The sequence below is a fragment of the Pseudophryne corroboree genome, chromosome 2 (assembly GCF_028390025.1).
Source record: "Pseudophryne corroboree isolate aPseCor3 chromosome 2, aPseCor3.hap2, whole genome shotgun sequence".
NCBI lineage: Eukaryota > Metazoa > Chordata > Amphibia > Anura > Myobatrachidae > Pseudophryne > Pseudophryne corroboree.
Window position 1 is genome coordinate 96,988,262 of NC_086445.1, and position 26,060 is coordinate 97,014,321.

A 26,060-nucleotide genomic window follows, 5' to 3' on the forward strand; every position below is an offset into this window, starting at 1 on the left:
GATTCTAAATATTCCAAGAATCGCAGCTGTTTTCCGACGATACGTCTGCTGTTCCTAGGAATGATTCTGGGCATAGTCCAGAAAAAGGTGTTCCTCCGGGAGGAAAAAGCCAAGGAGTTATTCGACCTAGTCAGAAACCTCCTAAAACCAGGCCAAGTATCAGTGCATCAATGCACAGGAGTCCTGGGAAAAATGGTGGCTTCTTACGAAGCGATTCCATTCGGCAGATCTCAGGGGATTTGCTGGACGAATGGTCCGGATCGCATTTTCAGATGCATCAGCGGATAATCCTGTCTCCAAGGACAAGGGTGTCTCTTCTGTGGGGGCTGCAGAGTGCTCATCTTTTAGAGGGCAGCACACTCAGCATTCAGGACTGTGTTCTGGGGACCACGGATACCAGCCTGAGAGGCTGGGGAGTAGTCACACAGGGAAAAAATTTCCAAGGAAGTGTGGTCAAGTCTGGAGACTTCTCTCCACATGAATATACTGGAGCTAAGGGCAATTTACAATGCTCTGAGCCTAGGAAGACTCCTGCTTCAAAGTCAACCGGTGCTGATCCAGTAGGACATCATCATGGCGGTCGCCCACGTTATCAGACGGGGCGACACAAGAAGCAGGAGGGCAATGACAGCAAGGATTCTTCGCTGGGCGGAAAATCATGTGATAACACTGTCAGCAGTGTTCATTCCGGGAGTGGGCAACTGGGAAGATTTTCTCAGCATAAATGAATTCCACCCGGAAAAGTGGAAACTTAATCTGGAAGTTTCCACATGATTGTAAACCGTTGGGAAAGACCAAAGGTGGTTATGATGGCGTCCCACCTGAAGCGCCAGGTCAAGAGACACTCAGGCAATAGCTGGGACGCTCTGGTAACACCGTCGGTGTACCAGTCGGTGTATGTGTTCCATCCTCTGCTTTTCATACCCAATGTATTGAAAATGATAGGAAGGAGAGGAGTAAGAACTATACTCGTGGCTCCGGTTTGGCCAAGAAGGACTTGGTTCCCGGAACTTCAAGAGATACTAAGAAGGGTCTTGATTCGGCAAGAACCGTGTCTGTTCCGGGACTTACCGCAGCTGCGTTGACGCCAAGGCGGGTGAACGCCGGATCCTAAGGGAAAGAGGCATTCCGGAAGAGGTCATCCCTACCCTGGTCAGAGCCAGGAAGGAGGTGACCGCACAACATTATCACCACTTAGGTGAAAATATGTGCCAGGGTGTGAGTCCAGGAAGGCTCCACGGAAGAATTTCAACTAGGTTAATTTCTACATTTCCTGCAAACAGGAGTGTCTATGGGTCTCAAATTGGGTCCATTAAGGTTCAAATTTCGGCCTGTTGATTTTCTTCCAGAAAGAAATTGGCTTCAGTTCCTGAAGTCCAGAAGTTGTTAAGGGAGTACTGCATATACAGCCCCTTTGATGTCTCCAGTGGCACTGGGCGATCTCAACGTAGTTTTGGGATTCCTAAAAAATCACATTGGTTTAAACAACTCAAATCTGTGGATTTGATATATCTCACATGGAAAATGACCATGCTGTTGGTCCTGGCCTCGGCCAGGCGAGTGTCAGAATTGGCGGCTTTATCTCACAAAGCCATATCTGATTGTCCATTCGGACAGAGCAAAGCTGCGGACTCGTCCCCAGTTTCTCCTTAAGGTGGTGTCAGCGTTTCACCTGAACCAGCTTATTGTGGTACCTGCGGCTACTAGGGACTTGGAGGACTCCAAGTTGCTGGATGTTATCAGGGCCCTGAAAATATAGTTTCCAGGTTGGCTGGAGTCAGGAAATCTGACTTGCTGTTTATCCTGTATGCACCCAACAATGCTGGGTGCTTCTGCTTCTAAGCAGTCGATTGCTCGTGGGATTGGTAGCACAATTCAACTTGCACATTCTGTGGCAGGCCTGCCACAGTCTAAATCTGTTAAGGCCCATTCCACAAGGAAGGTGGGCTCATCTTGGGCGGCTGCCCGAGGGGTCTCGGCATTACAACTTTGCCGAGCAGCTACGTGGTCGGGGGAGAACACGTTTGTAAAATTCTACAAATTTGATACCCTGGCAAAAGAGGACCTGGAGTTCTCTCATTCGGTGCTGCAGAGTCATCCGCACTCTCCCGCCCGTTTGGGAGCTTTGGTATAATCCCCATGGTCCTTTCAGGAACCCCAGCATCCACAAGGACGATAGAGAAAATAAGAATTTACTTACCGATAATTCTATTTCTCGGAGTCCGTAGTGGATGCTGGGCGCCCATCCCAAGTGCGGATTATCTGCAATACTTGTACATAGTTATTGCTAACTAAATCGGGTTATTGTTGTTGTGAGCCATCTTTTCAGAGGCTCCGCTGTTATCATACTGTTAACTGGGTTCAGATCACAGGTTGTACAGTGTGATTGGTGTGGCTGGTATGAGTCTTACCCGGGATTCAAAATTCCTCCCTTATTGTGTACGCTCGTCCGGGCACAGTACCTAACTGGAGTCTGGAGGAGGGTCATAGGGGGAGGAGCCAGTGCACACCACCTGATCGGAAAGCTTTACTTTTTGTGCCCTGTCTCCTGCGGAGCCGCTATTCCCCATGGTCCTTTCAGGAACCCCAGCATCCACTACGGACTCCGAGAAATAGAATTATCGGTAAGTAAATTCTTATTTTCAGTTTGAACACACCCCACCCAAATCTAACTCTCTGCACATGTTACATCTTCCCCACCTGCAGTGCAGCATGGTTTTGCACATTAGTATGCTTATTTGGTTTGCTAACAAACCTGAATAACCCCCTGTGTGCCGTAATACAAAACCTTTTGGCATGTCGTCCGATGCTATGAACATATTGTATCCAACTTTTCTTTATTTAAAGGATTCTCAGAAGTCATTACGAGATCAGATCCCATCCTGGATTGAGCAAGAAAGAGCTTGGGCAGTGGCCTTATTAAAGGTAGTTTAAACGATTTATCTTATTATATTGAAAACTGACTCATTCACAGAGGAGTCCTGAATTGCTACAATGACGGCTGCCTAATGCTGGCCGAGATACCAGGCTGGAGAACAAATTCTGCTTATTCATGTCTTCTGCAATTATATTCTATATATAACTTCAAATACTTGTGATCGTCATCAAGTCTTTTTTTTTTATTTATTCTCGCTGTTATCTCTCCCTCATACCCCCAGCCAAAAATAATGTACTGCTTAATAAATTCAGTGTGTGTTTCTAGCCAGGGCTGAACTGAGTCTCCGATTTAACCCTGACATGAAGGCCATAGTAGCCCTTATTTGTGATCACCCCCCTCCTTCTCTTTTGGACTGTGTTCTATTTTGTTTATTATACTTTATGAACATGTTAAATAAGAATAGAAGAAAATAATATTTTTAGAAAGGGCAGTGATCCACGTATTGTGTACACCAGGCATGTCCAAACTGTGGCCCTCCAGCTGTTGTGAAACTACATATCCCAGCATGCCCTAACACAGTTTTGCTCTCAGTGAATGCTAAAGCTGTGTCAGGGCATGCTGGGATGTACAGTTTCTCAACAGCTGGAGGGCCGCAGTTTGGACATGCCTGGTATACACACTCAGCAGCAGTGTATCATTAGGTTAAATCTAAATGGATATTACCTTTCCTTGATTTTATAGTGGAATTATATTGTCTGTGTAGTTTACATATTTGGGGGCCACTTTGCTGTCTGGCGTCTGCTTACCACATTATGCTGATGTGATAATCTTTCAGTGTATACTAAGAATCCGTGTAGATGCATAGGGAACCGTGTCCTGCCCACAGGTCTTACATCCGCAGCCATCATTATTAGTATTTGGGAGTTACTGTATACCAGCCTTGTGGTGGGGGGAAAGAGACGCCTGTAATAGACGTCCAGTCTCTGTCCACAAACTGCAACTGAGCACAGAAGGTGGCCGACATTCCCATGTGACGGATCGGTTCTGTGCATTTGCATACACTCCTGACGCCACACTGCACTATTAAATGAGGGGACCAGCTCCGCTCCAGCCTCAATTTGTTTGCGATCATGAAGAACAGCCGAGCATGCTCTGCAGCTGTGCCATTGTGGCTCTAGCTGAAAGTGTCCACAGGTCATGTAAAGAAGCCCCTTCCTTTCTAATGAGAGTCTGAAAGATCATGGCAACGGGACACTTTTTTCACCTTTTTGGAGTATGTGCACTGGGTGATGTGAGCATCACGTCTCAAGGGGAGGCAGTCACTTTACCGCCTGTGGGGAACCCGGCGGTCAGGATACCGACGCCAGAATCCCGACACCAGCTGAAATACCGGACCGCCGGGATCTCGTACTGATCCCGTCTCAAGCATTAACACAAAAAATGTAGGTAAAGTGCAGAATTCTAAGGGGTAAATTTACTAAGATGGGAGTTCTATTTAAGAAGGGATGTTGCCCATAGCAAGCAATCAGATTTTACTTCTCATTTATCTAGCACCTTCTAGAAGATAATACCTGGAATCTGATTGGTTGCTATGGGCAACATCCCATCTTAAATAGAACTCCCATCTTAGTAAATTTACCCCTAAGTGTAACTTAGTCACCTTTAGGAGCCACAATAGCTAACCATACACTGAAAAATATCTGCACTACTTGCATTTGCCAAAAAATTCTAATACTCAATCCAGACAGCAACTTCCATTTCATCCAAGTGTTTTATCTTGCAGACTTCTCTCCCGCCCCTCTATCAGAGCCTTAGTCTGGAAGATTCAAATCTGTGGAATAATTTCTCAAAGAGCACAGTGTGTGAGCAGGAATTCCCAGCAGCCATTGCCAAGAAACTGTCCTTATTCCAACAGGTAATTTGTTATCAAGGCGCACACACATAATAAACTATCATCTTTCTTACTTATTAAACTGTCAGGAGCATGCTGGAGAGTAACACTCAGCAGGGCCGGTAAGTCCTCCCTTTATTGTTTTGATCTTTTACATTTTGTAATATTGCCAATATGGTTATTGTATCTAGTTACACACTGTTATACACATCTGTCTCAGTCATGGGGCTGAGTGATGGGAATAACGGATCTTGGACCCAGTGACCACAAAGGTTAAGGATTCCCCTTGTTTGTTGGACGGTGGGGTTTTCCAGGATTCCTGGGATGGGAATAAAATATGACTGGTCTTTTATTTACGGGGTCATTCCGAGTTGTTCGCTCGTTGCCGATTTTCGCTATACTGCGATTAGTCGCTAACTGCGCATGCGCAAGGTTCGCAGAGCGCATGCGCTTAGTTATTTTACACAAAAGTTAGGTATTTTACTCACGGCATAACAAAGCTTTTTCATCGCTGTGCTGATCGTAGTGTGATTGACAGGAAGTGGGTGTTTCTGGGCGGAAACTGGCCGTTTTATGGGAGTGTGCGGAAAAACGCAGGCGTTCGAGTTGCAAAACGCAGGAGTGGCTGGAGAAACGGCGGAGTGGTTGAGCAAACGCTGGGTGTGTTTGTGACGTCAAACCAGGAACGAAACTGACTGAACTGATCGCAATGTAGGAGTAAGTCTGGAGCTACTCAGAAACTGCTAAGAAATTTCTATTCGCAATTCTGCTAATCTTTTGTTCGCACTTCTGCTAAGCTAAGATACACTCCCAGAGGGCGGCGGCCTAGCGTGTGCAATGCTGCTAAAATCTGCTAGCGAGCGAACAACTCGGAATCACCCCCTTAGTTCTGGACGTTAGTACATACATTGGGCCTGAAAGTGACAACATTACAACAAAATGTGTATAACCGTAACATTAATCACATTGGCCCTCATTCTGAGTTGTTCGCTCGCTAGCTGCTTTTAGCAGCATTGCACACGCTAGGCCGCCGCCCTCTGGGAGTGTATCTTCGCTTAGCAGAATAGCGAACGAAAGATTAGCAGAATTGCTACTAAATAATTCTTTGCAGTTTCTGAGTAGCTCCAGACCTACTCACAGATTGCGATCAGCTCAGTCCGTTTAGTTGCTGGTTTGACGTCACAAACACGCCCTGCGTTCGGCCAGCCACTCCCCCGTTTCTCCAGACACACCCGCGTTTTTCCCTGACACGCCTGCGTTTTTTAGCACACTCCCGGAAAACGCTCAGTTACCACCCAGAAACGCACCTTTCCTGTCAATCACACACCGATCAGCAGTGCGACTGAAAATCGTCGTTCGAACACCAGCAAAACTGCTAAGTTTCTCAGACGTCCTAGTGGATGCTGGGACTCCGTAAGGACCATGGGGAATAGCGGCTCCGCAGGAGACAGGGCACAAAATAAAAGCTTAAGGATCAGGTGGTGTGCACTGGCTCCTCCCCCTATGACCCTCCTCCAAGCCTCAGTTAGATTTTTGTGCCCGGCCGAGAAGGGTGCAATCTAGGTGGCTCTCCTGAGCTGCTTAGAATAAAAGTTTAGTTTAGGTTTTTTTATTTTCAGTGAGTCCTGCTGGCAACAGGCTCACTGCATCGTGGGACTAAGGGGAGAAGAAACGGACTCACCTGAGTGCAGAGTGGATCGGGTTTCTTAGGCTACTGGACATTAGCTCCAGAGGGACGATCACAGGTTCAGCCTGGATGGGTCACCGGAGCCGCGCCGCCGTCCCCCTTACAGAGCCAGAAGAGACGAAGAGGTCCGGTGAAATCGGCGGCAGAAGACATCCTGTCTTCAGACTAAGGTAGCGCACAGCACCGCAGCTGTGCGCCATTGCTCTCAGCACACTTCACACTCCGGTCACTGAGGGTGCAGGGCGCTGGGGGGGAGCGCCCTGAGACGCAATATAACAGTATATACCTTAGGTGGCAAAAAGAATACATCACATATAGCTCCTGGGCTATATGGATGTATTTTAACCCCTGCCATTTTTACACAAAAAAGCGGGAGATAAGGACGTCGTGAAGGGGCGGAGCCTATCTCCTCAGCACACAAGCGCCATTTTCCCTCACAGCTCCGCTGGAAGGACGGCTCCCTGACTCTCCCCTGCAGTCCTGCTTCAGAATCAGGGTAAAAAAGAGAAGGGGGGGCATTTTTGGCAGCAAATAACGATAATAACAGCAGCTATAAGGGAATAACACTTATATAAGGTTATCCCTGTATATATATATAGCGCTGGGTGTGTGCTGGCAGACTCTCCCTCTGTCTCTCCAAAGGGCTAAGTGGGGTCCTGTCCTCTATCGGAGCATTCCCGGTGTGTGTGCTGTGTGTCGGTACGCGTGTGTCGACATGTATGAGGAGGAAAATGATGTGGAGGCGGAGCAGTTGCCTGTGTTGGTGATGTCACCCCCTAGGGCAGGCCTGGCCAACCTGTGGCTCTCCAGATGTTGTGAAACTACACATCCCAGCATGCCCTTCCACAGTTTTAGCATTCCCTAATAGCAAAACTGTGGCAAAGCATGATGGGACTTGTAGTTTTAAAACAGCTGGAGAGCCACAGGTTGGCCAGGCCTGCCCTAGGGAGTCGACACCTGACTGGATGATTGTATTTAAACAATTAAGTGATAATGTCAGCAATTTGCAAAAAACTGTTGACGACATGAGACAGCCGGCAAATCAATTAGTGCCTGTCCAGGCGTCTCAGACACCGTCAGGGGCGCTAAAACGCCCGTTACCTCAGTGGGTCGACACAGACCCTGACACAGATACTGAGTCTAGTGTCGACGGTGACGAGACAAACGTAATGTCCAGTAGGGCCACACGTTACATGATCACGGCAATGAAAGAGGCATTGAACCTTTCTGACACTACAAGTACCACAAAGAAGGGTATTATGTGGGGTGTGAAAAAACTACAAATAGTTTTTCCTGAGTCAGAGGAAATAAATGAGGTGTGTGATAAAGCGTGGGTTTCCCCCGATAAAAAACAGCTAATTTCTAAAAAATTATTAGCATTATATCCCTTCCCGCCAGAGCTTAGGGCGCGTTGGGAAACACCCCCTAGGGTAGATAAGGCGCTCACACGTTTATCTAAACAAGTAGCGTTACCGTCTCCTGATACGGCCACCCTCAAAGAACCAGCTGATAGAAGGCTGGAAAATATCCTAAAAAGTATATACACATACTGGTGTTATACTGCGACCAGCAATCGCCTCAGCCTGGATGTGCAGTGCTGGAGTCGCATGGTCGGATTCCCTGACTGAGAATATTGATACCCTGGATAGGGACAATATTTTGTTAACTATAGAACATTTAAAGGATGCATTACTATATATGCGTGATGCACAGAGGGATATTTGCACCCTGGCATCGAGTAAGTGCTATGTCCATCTCTGCCAGAAGAGCGTTATGGACGCGACAGTGGTCAGGGGATGCGGATTCCAAACGGCACATGGAAGTATTGCCGTATAAAGGGGAGGAGTTATTTGGGGCTGGTCTATCGGACCTGGTGGCCACGGCAACGGCTGGAAAATCCACCTTTTTACCCCAGGTCACTTCACATCAGCAGAAAAAGACACCGTCTTTTCAAACTCAGTCCTTTCGTTCCCATAAGTACAAGCGAGCAAAAGGCCACTCCTTTCTGCCCCGGGGCAGAGGAAGAGGAAAAAGACTGCACCATGCAGCCGCTTCCCAGGAGCAGAAGCCCTCCCCTGCTTCTGCCAAGTCTTCAGCATGACGCTGGGGCTTTACAAGCAGACTCAGATATGGTGGGGGCCTGTCTCAAGAATTTCAACGCGCAGTGGGCTCACTCGCAAGTGGATCCCTGGATTCTACAGGTAGTATCGCAGGGGTACAAACTGGAATTCGAGGCGTTTCCCCCTCGTCGGTTCCTGAAGTCTGCTTTACCAAAGTCTCCCTCCGACAGGGAGGCAGTTTTGGAAGCCATTCACAAGCTGTATTCCCAGCAGGTGATAATCAAGGTACCCCTCCTGCAACAAGGAAAGGGGTATTATTCCACGCTGTTTGTGGTACCGAAGCCGGACGGCTCGGTGAGACCAATTTTAAATCTGAAATCCTTGAACACTTACATAAAAAGGTTCAAATTCAAGATGGAGTCACTCAGAGCAGTGATAGCGAACCTGGAAGAAGGGGACTATATGGTGTCTCTGGACATCAAAGATGCTTATCTCCACGTCCCAATATACCCTTCTCACCAAGGGTACCTCAGGTTTGTAGTACAAAACTGTCATTATCAGTTTCAGACGCTGCCGTTTGGATTGTCCACGGCACCTCGGGTCTTTACCAAGGTAATGGCCGAAATGATGATTCTTCTACGAAGAAAAGGCATTTTAATTATCCCTTACTTGGACGATCTCCTGATAAGGGCAAGATCCAGGGAACAGTTAGAAGTCGGAGTAGCACTATCTCAGGTAGTGTTACGTCAGCACGGGTGGATTCTAAATATTCCAAAATCGCAGCTGATTCCAACGACACGTCTACTGTTCCTAGGAATGATTCTGGACACAGTCCAGAAGAAGGTGTTTCTCCCGGAGGAGAAGGCCAGGGAGTTATCCGAGCTAGTCAGGAACCTCCTAAAACCAAGCCAGGTCTCAGTGCATCAGTGCACGAGGGTCCTGGGAAAAATGGTGGCTTCTTACGAAGCGATTCCATTCGGAAGATTCCATGCAAGAACGTTTCAGTGGGATCTACTGGACAAATGGTCCGGATCGCATCTGCAGATGCATCAGCGGATAACCCTGTCGCCAAGGACAAGGGTGTCTCTCCTGTGGTGGCTGCAGAGTGCTCATCTACTAGAGGGCCGCAGATTTGGCATTCAGGATTGGATCCTGGTAACCACGGATGCCAGCCTGAGAGGCTGGGGAGCAGTCACACAGGGAAGGAATTTCCAGGGCTTGTGGTCAAGCATGGAAACATCTCTTCATATAAACATTCTGGAACTAAGGGCCATTTACAATGCCCTAAGTCAAGCAAAACCTCTGCTTCAGGGTCAGGCGGTGTTGATCCAATCGGACAACATCACGTCAGTCGCCCACGTAAACAGACAGGGCGGCACGAGAAGCAGGAGGGCAATGGCAGAAGCTGCAAGGATTCTTCGCTGGGCGGAAAATCATGTGATAGCACTGTCAGCAGTGTTCATTCCGGGAGTGGACAACTGGGAAGCAGACTTCCTCAGCAGACACGACCTTCACCCGGGAGAGTGGGGACTTCACCCAGAAGTCTTCCACCTGATTGTAAACCGTTGGGAAAAACCAAAGGTGGACATGATGGCGTCACGTCTAAACAAAAAACTGGACAGATATTGCGCCAGGTCAAGGGACCCTCAGGCAATAGCAGTGGACGCTCTGGTAACGCCGTGGGTGTACCAGTCAGTGTATGTGTTCCCTCCTCTGCCTCTCATACCAAAAGTACTGAGAATCATAAGAAGGAGAGGAGTAAGAACTATACTCGTGGTTCCGGATTGGCCAAGAAGGACTTGGTACCCGGAACTTCAAGAGATGCTCACGGACGAACCGTGGCCTCTACCTCTAAGAAAGGACCTGCTACTGCAGGGGCCTTGTCTGTTCCAAGACTTACCGCGGCTGCGTTTGACGGCATGGCAGTTGAACGCCGGATCCTGAGGGAAAAAGGCATTCCAGAAGAAGTCATTACTACTCTGGTCAAAGCCAGGAAGGACGTAACCGCAAAACATTATCACCGCATTTGGCGTAAATATGTTGCGTGGTGTGAGGCCAAGAAGGCCCCTACAGAGGAATTTCAACTGGGTCGTTTCCTTCATTTCCTGCAAACAGGACCGTCTATGGGCCTAAAATTAGGGTCCATTAAGGTTCAAATTTCGGCCCTGTCGATTTTCTTCCAGAAAGAACTGGCTTCAGTACCTGAAGTTCAGACTTTTGTAAAAGGGGTGCTGCACATACAGCCTCCTTTTGTGCCTCCAGTGGCACCTTGGGATCTCAATGTGGTGTTGAGTTTTCTAAAGTCACATTGGTTTGAACCACTTTCCACTGTGGACTTAAAATATCTCACATGGAAGGTGTCGATGCTGTTAGCCTTGGCTTCAGCCAGGCGTGTGTCAGAATTGGCGGCTTTATCATATAAAAGCCCTTTCTTAATTTTTCATTCTGACAGGGCGGAATTGAGGACTCGTCCTCAATTTCTACCTAAGGTGGTTTCTGCATTTCACATGAACCAACCTATTGTGGTACCTGCGGCTACCAGGGACTTAGAGGACTCTAAGTTGCTTGACGTTGTCAGGGCCTTGAAAATATATGTTTCCAGGACGGCTGGAGTCAGAAAATCTGACTCGCTGTTTATCCTGTATGCACCCAACAAGCTGGGTGCTCCTGCTTCTAAGCAGACGATTGCTCGTTGGAGTTGTAGTACAATTCAGCTTGCACATTCTGTGGCAGGATTGCCACAGCCAAAATCAGTAAAAGCCCATTCCACAAGGAAAGTGGGCTCATCTTGGGCGGCTGCCCGAGGGGTCTCGGCTTTACAACTTTGCCGAGCAGCTACTTGGTCAGGGGCAAACACGTTTGCTAAATTCTACAAATTTGATACCCTGGCTGAGGAGGACCTGGAGTTCTCTCATTCGGTGCTGCAGAGTCATCCGCACTCTCCCGCCCGTTTGGGAGCTTTGGTATAATCCCCATGGTCCTTACGGAGTCCCAGCATCCACTAGGACGTCTGAGAAAATAAGATTTTACTTACCGATAAATCTATTTCTCGTAGTCCGTAGTGGATGCTGGGCGCCCATCCCTAGTGCGGATTGTCTGCAATACTTGTATATAGTTATTGTTACAAAAATTTGTACGGTGTGATTGGTGTGGCTGGTATGAGTCTTACCCGGGATTCAATATCCTTCCTTATTATGTACGCTCGTCCGGGCACAGTATCCTAACTGAGGCTTGGAGGAGGGTCATAGGGGGAGGAGCCAGTGCACACCACCTGATCCTTAAGCTTTTATTTTGTGCCCTGTCTCCTGCGGAGCCGCTATTCCCCATGGTCCTTACGGAGTCCCAGCATCCACTACGGACTACGAGAAATAGATTTATCGGTAAGTAAAATCTTATTTTTTAGTTAAATAACTAAGCGCATGCGCCCTGCGTGCCTTGCGCATGCGCAATTAGCAACAAATCGCAGCATAGCGAAAATCAGCAACGAGCGAACAACTCGGAATGAGGGCCATTGTCATATTATATTAAATACCATCTATACAACATACTGTAGTACTGTAAAATTATCCATATGTAATATTGTGCATATTACTATTCTTATTACTGCTTCTTGTGCAGTCAGGCTGTATCCACAGAGGGCCTGATGCAGAGATGGACACAAATGCAGTCACAACTGCAAATGTTATGTAGCAGCTGTGTGTAAATATGCAAATGTCACTGCCGCCTGAATTTACAATGAGACATCCCACTAGCAGCTTTACAAATCCCAGCGGCTGCAAACAAAGACGTAGCGTATGTTGCAGATGATCAAAGTTCTACGTAGCCCTACGGTGGTTCAGCATGGCCACAGGAAGTAAGTCACCAGAATCATTGTAGCTGTGTACAGGATTGCAGTCGCAGTTTCAAACACGCCCTGAAACGATAATGTCACTCATTCGTTTAAGCCGCCTTTCCCTGTTATATCCCCCAGCAGGTGTGCTACAATAGATCTACAATGTCTAGGTAGACAGTCAGTAGGACAATAACATACTGTATGGTCAACAGTTGAAAAGTCAACAGTGGTTACTGTCAACAGGTTGAAAAGGTTGACACAGAAAAATGTTTGACACAATGTTGGGGGGGGGGGGGGTTTAAGGTCACATCTTGTATATTCCGTGTTATGTGACCACCATCAGTACAAACATGTACCCTCGCAGGCGTGCTTCACTCGCCCCGCTTTGGGTAAGGTGTCGTGCTCTGCTACCTCTGCACTCGCCACAGGTTGCTGTTCCAAATAGATGTCCACGTGGATAGTAAATCAAGCAAATGTTGGTAAAATGCAAAAGAAACCAGAAAACACATGTCGACCATTTGAGAATCGATCATTTGTGTGTCGCCCATTGTCATGTCATACCTGTTGACCTAATGCATGTTGACCTATTGACTGGCTATCCTAGACATTGTAGATCTATCATCCGGAGGGTGTACTACGATTGGCCGGCGGCCGGGATCCCGGCGCCGGGATCTCGACTGCCAGAATGCCGGCATTGGGACGAGCGCAATAGAGCCCCGTGTGGGCTCGCCACGCATAGTGCACCGCGCTATTTATTCTCCCTCCAGGGGTGTCGTGGACACCTCAAGAGGGAGAATAGTTGTCGGTATACCGACGGACGGGATCCCAGCGCCGGTATGCTGAGTGCTGGGATCCCGACAGCCGGTATATCGAGCGCCTCCCCATCCGGATATCCCCCAAACGGTCCCTGACTGCCAATTGTTGTGGAGAGGAGGCTCTCTGCGGCTGCCATCTCTGCACGTGTTCTGTACAACTTAAACATTTTAATGAATACCAAAAGTAGAAAATGGAAAGTAGAAGACTCTTATTTGGGAGCACTCTAATTTAGATGGACTGATGTGATCCAATACCAGATACTGATGAGATCAAATCTTTAATAGGGTCTCATTAAAACATGGTTATAGGAGTTCCATTTAAACCAATATGTGGATCAATAACTCAGCGAGAATATAATAGCAAATTTAAGTATACAATTAGTAGCGTAAATGCTACGGTATAAGATAAGCAGGAAAATCTATTCTATGGCCCATAAATTGTCACATTGTGGTTATAATGATGTTCATTTTAAGCTATATGACCATCATTAATTCTGCAAGGATCCCATAGGGAAATTTTATCACAGAGAATTGAATCATAGGTCATACAGGAACCAAGTGCCAAATGATATTCTTTATCAGTGATACACAACTGGGCAGCAGTATTTTCCAGTACCAGGGTGTTCCAAGGTGGTCTCCCATCCAAGTACTGGCCCGGCCCTCCACTGCTTTGCTTCCAAGATCAGAAGAGATTGGGCATCTCCAGTAGGGTATGTCCGCAACTATTATGCTTGCCTCTCTTATCACGCTGATTAGATGTACTATTAGCAATGGGGGTAAAAAATTGTTAAATACAGGTTGAGTATCCCTTATCTAAAATGCTTGTGACCAGAAGTATTTTGTATATCGAATTTTTCCGTATTTTGGAATAATTACATACCATGATGAGATATCATGGTGATGGGACCCAAGTCTAAGCACAGAATGCATTTATGTTTCATATACACCTTATACACACAGCCTGAAGGTAATTTTAGCCAATATTTTTAATAACTTTGTGCATTAAACAAAGTGTGTGTACATTCACACAAATCATTTATGTTTTATATACACCTTGGCCCTCATTCCGAGTTGTTCGCTCGCAAGCTGCTTTTAGCAGCATTGCACACGCTAAGCCGCCGCTTACTGGGAGTGAATCTTAGCTTATCAAAATTGCGAACTAAAGATTAGCAGAATTGCGAATAGACACTTCTTAGCAGTTTCTGAGTAGCTCCACACTTACTCGGCAACTGCGATCAGTTCAGTCAGTTTCGTTCCTGGTTTGACGTCACAAACACACCCAGCGTTCGCTCAGACACTCCCCTGTTTCTCCAGACACTCCCGCGTTTTTCCCAGAAACGGCAGCGTTTTTTCACACACTCCCATAAAACGTCCAGTTTCCGCCCAGAAACACCCACTTCCTGTCAATCACATTACGATCACCAGAATGAAGAAAAAACCTCGTAATGCCGTGAGTAAAAAACCTAACTGCATAGCAAATTTACTTGGCGCAGTCGCACTGCGGACATTGCGCATGCGCATTAGCGACTAATCGCTCCGTTGCGGAAAAAAAATAACGAGTGAACAACTCGGAATGACCACCCTTATACACACAGCCTGAAGGTCATTTAATACAATATTATTAATAACTTTGTGTGTTAAACAAAGTTTGTGTACATTGAGCCATCAAAAAACAAAGGTTTCACTATCTTACTCTCACTCAAAAAATTCCGTATTTCGGAATATTTGGATATGGGATACTCAACCTGTATTCACAATGATGCAAAAATAAACATATATGTAACGGTAACGACCATGGACAAAATAACAGGTATAATGGTTATCTATTATGAGGAGAACTCATGGGTACCACAAACCATCCAAAAAAACATTCTTGTATACCCAGCAGTAAATACAGTTAAATCACCAGTATAGTCACTAAGCCTCACAAAGTGCCATATACATGTAAGCAAAAAATGGTTATGCTGCCTTTTTTGTATATCACATAAAAAAAACACTCATTACGGTTACATGACTACATGTGCCTAAGTAACCATTTTTTGCATACATGTATATGGCACTTTGTGCTGCTTAGTGACTATACTGGTGATTTAACTGTATTTACTGCTGGGTATACAATGTTTTTTTGGATGGTTTGTAGTACCCATGAGTTCTCCACATAATAGATAACCATTATACCTGTTATGTTGTCCATTGTCATTACCGTTACAAATATGTTATTTTTGCATCATTGTGAATATTTAACAATTTTTTACCCCCAGTGCTAATAGTACATCTAATCAGAGTGATAAGGGAGTCAAGCATAATAGTTGCGGACATATCCCACTGGAGATGCCCCAATCTCTTCTGATCTTGGAAGCCAAGCAGTGGAGTACTTAGATGGGAGACCATCTTGGAACACCCTGGTACTGCAAAATACTGCTGCCCAGTTGTGTATCACTGATAAAGAATATCATTTGGCACTTGGGCTTGTATGACCTATGATTCAATTCTCTGCGATAAAATTTACCTATGGAATCCTTGCAGAATAATTGATGGTCATATATCTCACAATAAACATCATTATAACCACAATGTGACAATTTATGGGCCATAGAATAGATTTTCCGACTTATCTTATACCGTAGCATTTACGCTACTAATTATATACTTAAATTTGCTATTATATTCTTGCTGAGTTATTGATCCACATACTGGTTTAAATGGAACTCCTATAACCATGTTTTAATGAGACCCTATTAAAGATTTGATCTTATCCGTATCTGGTATTGGAACACATCAGTCTATCTGAATTAGAGTGCTCCCAAATAAGAGTCTTCTACTTTCCATTTTCTACTTTTGGTATTCATTCTCATACTCTCTGACTCAAGGGAGCACCACTGATGGTAACCTATTTATACACTCAAAAAGACTATAAATCTCTCATGTGTATGGTTACCTGAATCAGAAGTAATTTCTGTGATATGAATTCAGTTTTTCAAAGGACATTATCTATATCTACATACAGTTTCTCGACTGGTGCGGTTTCCCACAAAAACTCCCTTCTTCACAACTTAAACATTTGCACAGATTGACGATAATCGCTCAACAGAGGAAATGTCGGGTTTGTTTACATGTCTAAATCAGAAAATGTGAAGTCACAAAGATCAAGCCCTTGAAATGTATTTAAGAGCACCAGTATATTGCCCATTTGCAAGTGAGCACATGACCACTGAACCACTCCTTGTTCTGTTATATTGTAGCTACTGTAGATACTTCTGATAAAGCAGTGCAGCTTCTCCTGACTGATGTAAACTTTTCTCCTTAATCAAATCCCAAGTGTTTTTTCTTTCCATTCCAATTTCACATAATGCAACACCAGTGATATATTTAACCTACAGGAATATATGATGAGTACAACAGGAAGGAAGAGCCAATTAGTCTCTTTCCTATCATGTCTCTGGCGCAGCACTCGCATAGTGGCCAGGCATTTATCATCTTTCCGATTTCATTTAAAGACTGTAATTACTGGGCCAATTCCTTATTCTCCCAGCAGTCTCCACACGTACAGTTATTTATTTCTCTTATGTCCTAGAGGATGCTGGGGACTCCGTAAGGACCATGGGGATAGACGGGCTCCGCAGGAGACATGGGCACTTTAAGAAAGACTTTAGGATTTGGGTGTGCACTGGCTCCTCCCTCTATGCCCCTCCTCCAGACCTCAGTTGATTACTGTGCCCAGAGGAGACTGGGTGCTTTTCAGAGGCTCTCCTGAGTTTCTGACAGAAAGTATTTTGTTAGGTTTTTTATTTTCAGGGAGCCTGCTGGCAACAGACTCCCTGCATCGTGGGACTGAGGGGAGAGAAGCAGACCTACTTCTGTGAGTTGAAAGGCTCTGCTTCTTAGGCTACTGGACACCATTAGCTCCAGAGGGATCGGTACGCAGGTCTCATCCTCGCCGTCTGTCCCGGAGCCGCGCCGCCGTCCTCACAGAGCCTGAAGGTAGAAGCCACGTGAGTATGAGAAGTTAGAAGACATCAGAAGCGGCAGAAGACTTCACTGTTCTTCACTGAGGTAACGCACAGCACTGCAGCTGTGCGCCATTGCTCCCATTCACCTCACATACTGTGTCACTGTAAGGGTGCAGGGCGGTGGGGGGGGGGGGGGGGGGGGTTTGGCGCCCTGGGCAGCAAATAAACCTCTCCTGGCAAAAGATGGGTATATACAGCCGGCCACTGTATATACCTACGAGCCCCCGCCAAAGTTTTGTATTTTAGAGTGGGACAGAAGCCCGCCGCCGAGGGGGCGGGGCTTCTCCCTCAGCACTCGCCAGCGCCATTTTTTCTCCACAGCACCGCTGAAAGGAAGCTCCCCGGACTCTCCCCTGCTTAGATCACAGTGATAAGAGGGTTTTAAATTAGAGGGGGCACATAATTGGCGAATTGAGTATAAAAGCGCTATCTGGGTAAACATAAATATTGTGTTTTTGTCCTGGGTTATTATAGCGCTGGGTGTGTGCTGGCATACTCTCTCTCTGTCTCTCCTAAGGGCCTTGTGGGGGAACTGTCCTCAGATAAGAGGGTTGCCTGAGTGTGTGGTGTGTCGGTACGTGTGTGTCTACTTGTCTGAGGTAGAAGGCTTTTCGAGGGAGGAGGAGGAGGAGCAAATGAATGTGGTGTCGCCGTCGACGGCGCCGACACCTGACTGGATGGATATGTGGAATGTTTTAAGTGCCAATGTAAATTTATTGCACAAAAGATTGGATAAAGCTGAAGCTAGGGAACAGTCAGGGAGTCAACCCATGCCTGTACCTATGTCGCAGGGACCTTCGGGGTCCCAAAAGCGCCCACTATCCCAAATAGTTGACACGGATACCGACACGGATTCTGACTCCAGTGTCGAATATGATAATGCAAAATTACAGCCAAAGGTGGCTAAATGTATTCGATATATGATTATTGCAATAAAAGATGTTTTGCATATCACAGAGGAACCCCCTGTCCCTGACACGAGGGTACACATGTATAAGGGAAAGAAAACTGAGATAAATTTCCCCCCCTCACATGAGCTGAACGAGTTATGTGAAAAAGCTTGGGAATCTCCAGACAAGAAACTGCAGATTCCCAAAAGGATTCTTATGGCGTATCCTTTCCCGCCAACGGACAGGATACGGTGGGAATCATCCCCTAGGGTGGACAAAGCTTTAACACGCTTATCCAAAAAGGTAGCGCTGCCATCCCAAGATACGGCTACCCTCAGGGATCCTGCTGATCGCAAGCAGGAGGTTACCCTGAAGTCCATTTATACACATTCAGGTACCTTACTCAGACCGGCTATTGCGTCGACATGGGTGTGTAGTGCTGTAGCAGCATGGACAGATACCTTATCAGCGGAAATTGATACCCTGGATTAGGATACCATCCTATTGACCCTAGGACATATAAAAGATGCTGTCTTATATATGAGAGATGCACAAAGAGACATTGGTCTATTGGGTTCGAGAATCAACGCTATGTCGATCTCGGCTAGAAGAGTCCTTTGAACCCGACAATGGACAGGTGATGCCGTCTCAAAAAGGCATATGGAGGTTTTACCTTACAAGGGTGAGGAATTGTTTGGGGAAGGTCTCTCGGACCTGGTCTCCACTGCTATGGCAGGCAAATCTAATTTCTCTGACGTCCTAGTGGATGCTGGGAACTCCGTAAGGACCATGGGGAATAGCGGCTCCGCAGGAGACTGGGCACAAAAGTAAAGCTTTAGGACTACCTGGTGTGCACTGGCTCCTCCCCCTATGACCCTCCTCCAAGCCTCAGTTAGATTTTTGTGCCCGGCCGAGAAGGGTGCACACTAGGGGCTCTCCTGAGCTTCTTAGTGAAAGTTTAGTTTTAGGTTTTTTATTTTCAGTGAGACCTGCTGGCAACAGGCTCACTGCATCGAGGGACTAAGGGGAGAAGAAGCGAACCTGCCTGCTTGCAGCCAGCTTGGGCTTCTTAGGCTACTGGACACCATTAGCTCCAGAGGGACCGAACACAGGCCCAGCCTCGGAGTCCGGTCCCAGAGCCGCGCTGCCGGCCCCCTTACAGAGCCAGAAGCAAGAAGAGGCCCGGAAAAATCGGCGGCAGAAGACATCAGTCTTCAACAAGGTAGCGCACAGCACTGCAGCTGTGCGCCATTGTTACTCAGGCACACTTCGGTCACTGAGGGTGCAGGGCGCTAGGGGGGGGCGCCCTGAGCAGCAATGTAAACACCTTGGCTGGCGAAAATACACCACATATAACCTCCAGGGCTATATAGATGTATTTTAACCCGTGCCAGAACTCACCAAAAAGCGGGAGAAAAGGCCGCCGAGAAGGGGGCGGAGCCTATCTCCTCAGCACTCGGGCGCCATTTTCCATCACAGCTCCGCTGGAAGGACGTCTCCCTGACTCTCCCCTGCAGTCCTGCACTACAGAAAAGGGTAAAAAAGAGAGGGGGGCACTAATTTGGCGCAGTTCTAATAATAACAGCAGCTATAAAGGGAAAAGCACGTTTTATAGTGGTATTCCTGTCTATATATAGCGCTCTGGTGTGTGCTGGCATACTCTCCCTCTGTCTCCCCAAAGGGCTAGTGGGGTCCTGTCCTCTATCAGAGCATTCCCTGTGTGTGTGCGGTGTGTCGGTACGATTGTGTCGACATGTTTGAGGAGGAAAATGAGATGAGGCAGAGCAATTGCCTATTATAGAGTTGTCACCCCCTAGGGAGTCGACACCTGAGTGGCTGAGCTTATGGAAGGAATTGCGTGACAGTGTCAGTTCTTTACGAAAGACAGTTGACGACATGAGACAGCCGGCTACTCAGCTTGTGCCTGTCCATGGGTCTCAAACGCCATCAGGGGATTTAAAACGCCCGTTACCTCAAATGGCAGACACAGACACGGATACTGACTCCAGTGTCGATGATGAGGAGACAAACGTGACTTCCAGTAGGGCCACACGTTACATGATTGAAGCAATGAAAAATGTATTGCATATCTCTGATAATACAAGTACCACTAAAAAGGGTATTATGTTTGGTGAGAAAAAACTGCCTGTAGTTTTTCCTGTATCCGAGGAATTAAATGAAGTGTGTGATGAGGCGTGGGTTTCCCCCGATAAAAAACTGATAATTCCTAAAAGGTTATTGGCATCATACCCTTTCCCGCCAGAGGATAGGGCACGTTGGGAAACACCCCCTAGGGTGGATAAAGCGCACACACGCTTGTCTAAACAGGTACTACTACCCTCTCCTGATACGGCCGCCCTAAAGGAACCTGCCGATAGAAAGCAGGAGAATATCCTAAAATGTATATACACTCACACGGGTGTTATACTGCGACCAGCAATCGCCTCAGCCTGGATGTGCAGTGCGGGCGTGGCGTGGTCGGACTCCCTGACTGAAAATATTGATACCCTAGATAGGGACAGTATATTACTGACTATAGAGCATTTGAAAGATACATTTTTATATATGCGTGATGCACAGAGGGATATTTGCCGACTGGCATCAAGAGTTAGCGCGCTGTCCATTTCTGCAAGAAGAGGTTTATGGACGTGGCAGTGGTCAGGTGATGCGGATTCTAAAAGGCACATGGAAGTATTGCCTTATAAGGGGGAGGAGTTATTTGGGGTAGGTCTATCAGACCTGGTAGCCACGGCAACTGCTGGAAAATCCACATTTTTACCCCAGGTAGCTTCTCAACATAAGAAGACGCCGTATTATCAAGCGCAGTCCTTTCGGCCCCATAAGGGCAAGCGGGCAAAAGGCGCCTCATTTCTGCCCCGTGGCAGAGGGAGAGGAAAAAGGCTGCAGCAAACAGCCAGTTCCCAGGAACAAAAGCCCTCTCCCGCCTCCGCAAAGTCCTCAGCATGACGCTGGGGCTTTACAAGCGGACTCAGGCACGGTGGGGGCCCGTCTCAAGAAGTTCAGTGCGCAGTGGGCCCACTCGCAAGTGGACCCCTGGATCCTTCAGGTGGTATCTCGGGGGTACAAATTGGAATTCGAGACGTCTCCCCCTCACCGTTTCCTAAAGTCTGCTTTACCGACGTCTCCCTCAGACAGGGAGGCAGTATTGCAAGCCATTCACAAGCTGTATTCCCAGCAAGTGATAATCAAGGTACCCCTCCTGCAACAGGGAAAGGGGTACTATTCCACACTATTTGTGGTACCGAAGCCGGACGGCTCGGTGAGACCAATTTTAAATCTAAAATCCTTGAACACTTACATTCAAAGGTTCAAATTCAAGATGGAGTCACTCAGAGCAGTGATTGCAAACCTGGAAGAAGGGGACTATATGGTCTCTCTGGACATCAAAGATGCTTACCTTCATGTCCCAATTTACCCTTCTCACCAAGGGTACCTCAGGTTTGTGGTACAGAACTGTCACTATCAGTTTCAGACGCTGCCGTTTGGATTGTCCACGGCACCCCGGGTCTTTACCAAGGTAATGGCCGAAATGATGATACTCCTTCGAAAGAAGGGAGTTTTAGTTATCCCTTACTTGGACGATCTCCTGATAAGGGCAAGATCCAGGGAACAGTTGGAAGTCGGGGTAGCACTATCTCAGATAGTGCTGCGGCAGCACGGTTGGATTCTCAATATTCCAAAATCGCAGCTGATCCCGACGACACGCCTTCTATTCCTAAGGATGATCCTGGACACAGTCCAGAAAAAGGTGTTTCTCCCGGAGGAGAAAGCCAGGGAGTTATCCGAGCTAGTCAGAAATCTCCTAAAACCAGGCCAAGTCTCAGTGCATCAAAGCACAAGGGTCCTGGGAAAGATGGTGGCGTCTTACGAAGCAATCCCATTCGTCAGATTCCACGCAAGAACCTTCCAGTGGGATCTGCTAGACAAATGGTCCGGGTCGCATCTTCAGATGCATCAGCGGATAATCTTGTCACCAAGGACAAGGGTGTCTCTCCTGTGGTGGTTGCAGAGTGCTCATCTTCTAGAGGGCCGCAGATTCGGCATTCAGGACTGGGTCCTGGTGACCACGGATGCCAGCCTGAGAGGCTGGGGAGCAGTCACAGGGAAGAAATTTCCAGGGCTTGTGGTCAAGCCTGGAGACATCACTTCACATAAATATCCTGGAGCTAAGGGCCATCTACAATGCTCTAAGCCTAGCAAGACCTCTGCTTCAAGGTCAGCCGGTGCTGATCCAGTCAGACAACATCACGGCAGTCGCCCACGTAAACAGACAGGGCGGCACAAGAAGCAGGAGGGCAATGGCAGAAGCTGCAAGGATTCTTCGCTGGGCGGAAAATCATGTGATAGCACTGTCAGCAGTGTTCATGATGGCGTCCCGCCTCAACAAAAAACTAGACAGGTATTGCGCCAGGTCAAGGGACCCTCAGGCAATAGCTGTGGACGCTCTGGTAACACCGTGGGTGTACCAGTCAGTGTATGTGTTCCCTCCTCTGCCTCTCATACCCAAGGTACTGAGAATCATAAGAAGGAGAGGAGTAAGGACTATACTCGTGGCTCCGGATTGGCCAAGAAGGACTTGGTACCCGGAACTTCAAGAGATGCTCACAGAAGACCCGTGGCCTCTACCTCTAAGAAGGGATCTGCTCCAGCAGGGACCCTGTCTGTTCCAAGACTTACCGCGGCTGCGTTTGACGGCATGGCGGTTGAACGCCGGATCCTGAAGGAAAAAGGCATTCCGGGTGAAGTCATCCCTACCCTGATCAAAGCCAGGAAGGATGTAACCGCACAACGTTATCACCGTATTTGGCGTAAATATGTTGCGTGGTGCGAGGCCAGGAAGGCCCCTACAGAGGAATTTCAACTGGGTCGGTTCCTGCATTTCCTGCAAACAGGACCGTCTATGGGCCTAAAATTAGGGTCCATTAAGGTTCAAATTTCGGCCCTGTCGATTTTCTTCTAGAAAGAACTGGCTTCAGTTCATGAAGTTCAGACGTTTGTTAAGGGGGTACTGCATATACAGCCTCCTTTTGTGCCTCCAGTGGCACCCTGGGATCTCAATGTAGTTTTGGGGTTCCTAAAATCACATTGGTTTGAACCACTCACCACTGTGGACTTAAAATATCTCACATGGAAAGTGGTAATGCTGTTGGCCCTGGCTTCAACCAGGCGTGTCTCAGAATTGGCGGCTTTATCCTATAAAAGCCCTTACCTAATTTTTCATACGGACAGGGCAGAATTGAGGACTCGTCCTCAATTTCTCCCTAAGGTGGTTTCAGCGTTTTACCTGAACCAGCCTATTGTGGTACCTGCGGCTACTAGGGACTTGGAGGACTCCAAGTTGCTGGACGTAGTCAGGGCCCTGAAAATATATGTTTCCAGGACGGCTGGAGTCAGGAAATCTGACTCGCTGTTTATCCTGTATGCACCTAACAAGCTGGGTGCTCCTGCTTCTAAGCAGACTATTGCTCGTTGGATTTGTAGTACAATTCAGCTTGCACATTCTGTGGCAGGCCTGCCACAGCCAAAATCTGTAAAAGCCCATTCCACAAGGAAGGTGGGCTCATCTTGGGCGGCTGCCCGAGGGGTCTCGGCGTTACAACTTTGCCGAGCAGCTACTTGGTCAGGGGCAAACAGATAAATTCTACAAATTTGATACCCTGGCTGAGGAGGACCTGGAGTTCTCTCATTCGGTGCTGCAGAGTCATCCGCACTCTCCCGCCCGTTTGGGAGCCTTGGTATAATCCCCATGGTCCTTACGGAGTTCCCAGCATCCACTAGGACGTCAGAGAAAATAAGAATTTACTTACCGATAATTCTATTTCTCGTAGTCCGTAGTGGATGCTGGGCGCCCATCCCAAGTGCGGATTGTCTGCAATACTTGTACATAGTTATTGTTACAAAAATCGGGTTATTATTGTTGTGAGCCATCTTTCCAGAGGCTCCTCTGTTATCATGCTGTTAACTGGGTTCAGATCACAGGTTATACGGTGTGATTGGTGTGGCTGGTATGAGTCTTACCCGGGATTCAAAATCCTTTCTTATTGTGTACGCTCGTCCGGGCACAGTATCCTAACTAAGGCTTGGAGGAGGGTCATAGGGGGAGGAGCCAGTGCACACCAGGTAGTCCTAAAGCTTTACTTTTGTGCCCAGTCTCCTGCGGAGCCGCTATTCCCCATGGTCCTTACGGAGTTCCCAGCATCCACTACGGACTACGAGAAATAGAATTATCGGTAAGTAAATTCTTATTTTTTTACCTTATATACCCTCACAACCTAAAAAAGCACCACATTATCAAATGCAGTCCTTTCAATCAAATAGAAACAAGAAAGGCCGTGGATCGTCCTTTCTTGCCAGAGGTAAGGGCAGAGGGAAAAAGCTGCACAACACAGCTAGTTCCCAGGAACAGAAGTCCTCCCCGGCCTCTGCAAAATCCACCGCATGACGCTGGGGCTCCAATAAGGGAGTCCGCCCCAGTGGGGGCACGTCATCGAATTTTCAGCCACATCTGGGCCCACTCACAGGTGGATCCCTGGGCAATAGAAATTGTTTCCCTAGGTTACAAACTGGAATTCGAAGAGGTGCCTCCTCGCCGGTTTTTCAAATCGGCTCTGCCAACGTCTCCTCAAGAACGGGAGATAGTGTTAAATGCAATCGACAAATTGTATCTTCAACAGGTGGCGGTAAAGGTTCCCCCGCTTCAACAGGGCAAGGGATATTACTCAACCCTGTTTGTGGTCCCGAAACCGAACATTTTAAATTTAAAATCCCTGAACCTATACTTGAAAAGGTTTAAATTCAAGATGGAATCGCTCAGGCCGGTCATCGCCAGCCTGGAAGGGGGAGATTTTATGGTATCTCTGGACATAAAGGATGCATACCTTCATGTTCCCATATATCCACCTCATCAGGCGTACCTGAGATTTGCGGTACAGGATTGTCATTACCAATTTCAGACGTTGCCGTTTGGGCTTTCCACGGCCCCGAGAATTTTCACCAAGGTAATGGCGGAAATGATGGTGCTCCTGCGCAAGCAAGGTGTCACAGTTATCCCGTACTTGGACGATCTCCTCTTAAAAGCGAGATCAAGAGAACAATTACTGAACAGCGTGTCACTTTCACTGAAGGTGTTACAGCAACACGGCTGGATTCTCAATATCCCGAAGTCGCAGCTGGTTACTACGACTCGTCTACCCTTCTTGGGCATGATTCTGGATACGGACCAGAAAAGGGTGTATCTGCCGATAGAAAAGGCTCAAGAACGCGTGACTTTGGTCAGCAACCTATTAAAACCAAAACAGGTGTCAGTGCATCACTGCACGCGAGTCCTGGGAAAGATGGTGGCATCTTACGAGGCCATTCCATTCGGCAGGTTCCATGCTCGGACCTTCCAATGGCACCTACTGGACAAATGGTCCGGGTCGCATCTACAAATGCATCGGTTGATCACCCTGTCCCCCAGGGCCAGGGTGTCTCTCCTGTGGTGGCTGCAGAGTGCTCACCTTCTAGAGGGCCGCAGATTCGGTATTCAGGACTGGGTCCTGGTGACCACGGACGCGAGCCTCCGAGGTTGGGGTGCAGTCACACAAGGAAGGAACTTCCAGGGTCTTTGGTCAAGTCAGGAGACTTGTCTTCACATCAACGTCCTGGAGCTAAGGGCCATATTCAACGCCCTTCGTCAAGCGGAGACTTTGCTTCGCGACTTACCAGTTCTGATCCAGTCAGACAACATCACCGCAGTAGCTCATGTAAACCGCCAGGGCGGCACAAAGAGCAGAGTGGCAATGGCGGAAGCCACAAAGATTCTACGCTGGGTGGAAAACCATGTAAGCGCCCTATCAGCAGTGTTCTTTCCGGGAGTGGACAACTGGGAAGCAGACTTCCTCAGCAGGCACGACCTGCATCCGGGAGAGTGGGGACTTCATCAGGCAGTCTTCACACAGATTGCAAGCCAATGGGGCCTGCCCCAAATAGACATG

General features: G+C 47.5%; 1 protein-coding gene across 3 annotated transcripts in view; it reads left to right on the top strand.

Annotated features, from left to right (window-relative positions):
• DYNC2H1 (dynein cytoplasmic 2 heavy chain 1) overlaps positions 1–26,060 on the top strand; it is a 1,021,614-nt gene that overhangs the window by 628,440 nt on the left and 367,114 nt on the right. For all 3 annotated transcript variants that reach the window (XM_063951545.1, XM_063951543.1, XM_063951544.1), the window contains 2 exons: positions 2,848–2,925; positions 4,662–4,793. In XM_063951545.1, the coding sequence (XP_063807615.1) occupies positions 2,848–2,925; positions 4,662–4,793 (210 nt within the window). The remainder of the gene's footprint in view (positions 1–2,847; positions 2,926–4,661; positions 4,794–26,060) is intronic.